At 33.0% G+C, this 4,073-nt stretch overlaps 1 protein-coding gene across 1 annotated transcript; it reads right to left on the minus strand.

The window, feature by feature from the left end:
* Nucleotides 1-735: 735 nt before the first annotated feature.
* LOC145035722 (ubiquitin-conjugating enzyme E2 variant 1D-like) lies at nucleotides 736-2,663 on the minus strand. The gene is made up of 4 exons (XM_078984229.1): nucleotides 2,503-2,663; nucleotides 1,683-1,822; nucleotides 1,482-1,607; nucleotides 736-1,125 (listed from the first exon to the last, which is right to left on the minus strand). The coding sequence occupies exons 1-4, from the start codon at nucleotides 2,534-2,536 to the stop codon at nucleotides 985-987; spliced, it is 441 nt and encodes a 146-aa protein (XP_078840355.1). The 5' UTR covers nucleotides 2,537-2,663; the 3' UTR covers nucleotides 736-984.
* Between the last annotated feature and the right edge of the window lie 1,410 nt (nucleotides 2,664-4,073).

The following is a 4,073-nucleotide window of genomic DNA, read 5'->3' on the forward strand; positions in this document are numbered from 1 at the left end:
TATATATATATATATATATATATATATATATATATATATATATATGCAACCCTCACTTAAGGCTAAAATCAACCACACATGAAGATACATGAAACAATTTGGATATATAATAGGAAAAAAAAACATTTTTAATATCAATCACACATCAACATGCTCCCTTACACCCTATGGACAATTCGTGTAATTTACTCTTTACAATAAAAGGCACTTTTTCTTTATAATCATACTATGAGCATGATTTTTTTACCACCAAAGGAACAATTTTTTATTTAATTTTTTAACCACATTTTTTATATAAAAACAACCACTACATGAAATTTCGAATTCTATGAAAACCATGGATTTTGTTCCATTTAACCACCCGAAAGAATTTTTTTTTTTTTTTTTTAATTATTAAGCCTTCGGAATTTTTTTAAGAAAACATCTTTCACCAAAATAATAAATCTCCCAATTATCTTTTTGCAATTCATCACCCAAAAAACTCAGTGTTTTTTTCTCAAAAAAAAAAAAAAGAAAACCTACTCTTAATGGTAAAACCAGAAAAATATATTTTGTTGGTTAAACAGAAAAAGAAAAACTTCAGTGGTTTTTATAGAACTTGACCTTCTATTCTTTCAATTTACAAAAGAAAAACTTGTAACGCAGAATTCTAGTAAATCACTTGAATATATATGTACCTAAAATATCATGAAAAGGAAAAAAAAAAAAAAATTGCAGATGAACATCAACCCAAGATTTACTAACAGAAGTTGCATATATCAAACATTTGACACAAACAAGAATCACATGAATCAAACATATCCATGAAAAAGTCAAAATAGAAAGAAGACATTAACCTTCCTCTACTTCCAAACCATTAATTTTTGCATAAAGAAATATGCAAAACTATCCATCATCATCATCATCATCATCATCATATTCATCTATTATAACATCACATCATCATCATCATCATCATGATCATGAGATCATCATCACCATCATCTAGAAGTAAGTACCTTCCGGTGGTTGAACAAGCTTCCGGTTATGTGGGGCCGCCATTTCTTTCTTCAGCTGCACCAATATATCTTCCATTGTGTACTCTCTCTGCCAATTCGCCACTATCCCAAACTTCTTCGGCTCCACCTAAAACAATTAAAAATCATCATGGGCAAATCGGTCATTTCACCTTTTGACCATTTCCAAGAGTAAAAGACCTTGCAATCTTCATTGCAAAAGGCTAAACTTTATCGATTTTGCAAATGTCAAATCAAGAACAAACTTTCTAAGACTATGTTGGATGACACAATACGAAGGGCATTTCCGTCTTTTGTCCCGTTGACATAACCAAAAACACAGTACAACCAATTCTGTTCTGTCGTTTACAAATACAAATAGTAAATGATGTCCTACGTTAACAAATGAGACGATAGGGGCAAATAGGTCATTTGGGACTAAATGAGTAAAAGACATTAATATTTAATTATTTTTTATATATATACCACTCCAGTCTCATGATTGACACAAGTCATGTTGACTCGCGAATGAAATCGAACAGTTGGAGGCTTTTCAGGGTAATCTTTGTCACAAAATAGCTTCAATTGATAAATGCGACCTTCGTGAACAGACTGAAACCTCACAAAAAAAGGGTATCATTAGACATAATAAAAGAGAGAAATTGAGGGGCAATTTAGACAAATTACATTGTGAGGACCAATGATGGTGCCTGTCCAAGAACGCATGTAAATGTCATCACCATCATCCATTCCATAGCTCACAGTGCCATCTCCAATACCCTTTTCACCACGCTCAAGCTCCTCCAATAATCTGAAATTCCGAGGCACTGCAACAACATGATTCAGAATTAGGGTTCTAGAATTCATTCTCTCTTATAAATCTGAGTTTGATGGTTTGTTGGTTTATTGAGATTTGAGAATAGAGCATAATATTTGGTAACAATGTTATAAAGATTAAAGACTACATGCAGAAACGAAACATATAAAGTTACTAGAATTGTGAAGTTTCGATTTTCGAGACCAAAATGAATTATGAACGATGGTTATGTGAGCCCTTAAAGTAAACAAACATCGTTCCAAATCTAATGAAATTAAGTCTAAGCGATCGCAAACAAACTGAAGCAACTTAATCGTACAGTACTCGTTCATAGCATCACAATCAAAGTGATATAATCAAGGCTAAGTTGCTAGAGAACAAAATTTAAGATTTGAGATCAACTACAAAGGCATAATTGAAGAGAAGATAGCAAGAATCCACCAAACAACAAAAATCCCCAAAAGAATCGAACTCGAAACACATAACAGGTGGGTGAATTTGACCTAGCTTTGCTTTAGTTCAAATTTACATCCGATATTTTTACTAAGTAATCGATTCCCTTAACCCATTACAGATAACAACAATATTTGTGCCAGAATAATGAAATTTTGACAAATGAAAAGCAGATTTGGCGAAAAGGGTTTCAAAGAAGAAGATCAAAGCGAGAGTAAAGATGTTTGAAAAACTCACCGACAACACTGGATCCTCCTGAGCCAAGCGTCATGTGTTGAGTTACGAAATGGTAGCTTATGAGCCGATAAGCACAGATCGATCTGATCGAGGAGGGGGAGAGATGGAAGCAGAATCTAAAGAACGGCAAAGAGGTGGAGTGATAAAAGGGTATAGAAGAAATAAGATAAAAAGTGCACAAATGGTCCTTGTGGTTTGCATATCTTTTTTAGGTAAGGTTTAAAAAGTAATTTGCTCTTAAAAATAGTCATTTTTTTTGTGTGTTTTACTCTTGATTTTTGGTTTGTGAGTGTCACATTTGTTAGTAGGCTATCATTTTACATTTATTTGTAGGCTGTCATTTTCTACCTCATTCAATTTCATTAACGGGCAAAAACCCTAAATCAACTATAATACTCTAAATCTTTTCCTGAGCTAAAGTGATGATTTGTTGAAGAAAAAAATGGTGCTTATAATGTGGACAATAAAACCTCATCACATGGGATTTGACGCACTATGGTGAGTATTATTATAACTTCTGGAACCCATTCTTACCACTTTTGAATACCAACAGAATATGCTAACTTCATTTGTGTTTTTTTTTTGTTTGTTTGCTAAATATGATCATCCCACTATGTTCACGGTTGAACTTCACCATGATATGAAGTACACACCTTTCCAAATATGAATTATGTGTAATAGAATGTTATGTTTGTTAATTTAGTTGACATAGACGAGTTTTTAGTGCATAAACATGATGCTTTGACGCTAGAATTATGATATATGGTTCCCTCAGTAATATCTTATTACTTTATAATACCCAACCAAGACTTGGTTTTTGGCCTTAGAGCTTTTGGTAATTCTCAAGACATTTGTAACCTAGTTGGATACATTTGGAGCTAACAAGGTGATCTAGGTGTACATTGAACATGGTATAAACACCATGGTTACATACTTCATGTCGCTAAATTAGAGGAATCATGTCATCATTGAGGAATTAAATAGACATGATCAAGTGGGATATGAACCCCAATAATAAGAACACATAGTATTTACATATGATCATGTTGATGAACCCCAACATGAAAAAAAACATTGTAGTTCATCATTGCCATCAGTGGTGTCTGGAGGTGCATCAAATCAGTTTCACTAGAAATAAGGAGAACAATAATTTGTATGCTAAGACATGATATTAGGTCATGTTTTAAGAGGTTAAACATGGAGATTGAAGCATATATTTTATCATGATAAAGAAGTAGAAGCTAGTGAAACAAGCATTGATCGGGAGAAAAAAATGGAAGCTCGAGAAACAAGTATTACTTAGGAGAAAGAAGTAGAAGCTACTAAAATAGGGATAAATCAGTACCATAAGAACATGGGATTGATGTGGGAATATGGTATGCACAAATGGATATTCGTGAAAGTTTCAAAGAAGGTGAAGGTGGGATTGGTGTCCAAGTACTAAAAGATGATGCATTTGATCCATTTTTTGGGTTTCATGACAATGAAAACATCACAACAATCCCTACAACAGTGCATTGTGATCAATATGATGGGAACTTATTTGATAGAAAATTAAAAGAGATAAACTC

This window comes from Lactuca saligna, chromosome 1, assembly GCF_052625555.1.
Source record: "Lactuca saligna cultivar CGN05327 chromosome 1, ASM5262555v1, whole genome shotgun sequence".
Classification (NCBI taxonomy): Eukaryota; Viridiplantae; Streptophyta; class Magnoliopsida; order Asterales; family Asteraceae; genus Lactuca; species Lactuca saligna.

Bases quoted from the DNA above. Each gene is read 5' to 3' on its own strand.
- LOC145035722 (XM_078984229.1), bottom strand. From the start codon at position 2,536: ATGACGCTTGGCTCAGGAGGATCCAGTGTTGTCG. The intron at 1,608-1,682 runs GTAATTTGTCTA...GTGAGGTTTCAG, and splicing joins CCATCATTGGTCCTCACAAT to TCTGTTCACGAAGGTCGCAT. The intron at 1,126-1,481 runs GTATATATATAA...TAATTGTTTTAG, and splicing joins TCAATCATGAGACTGGAGTG to GTGGAGCCGAAGAAGTTTGG.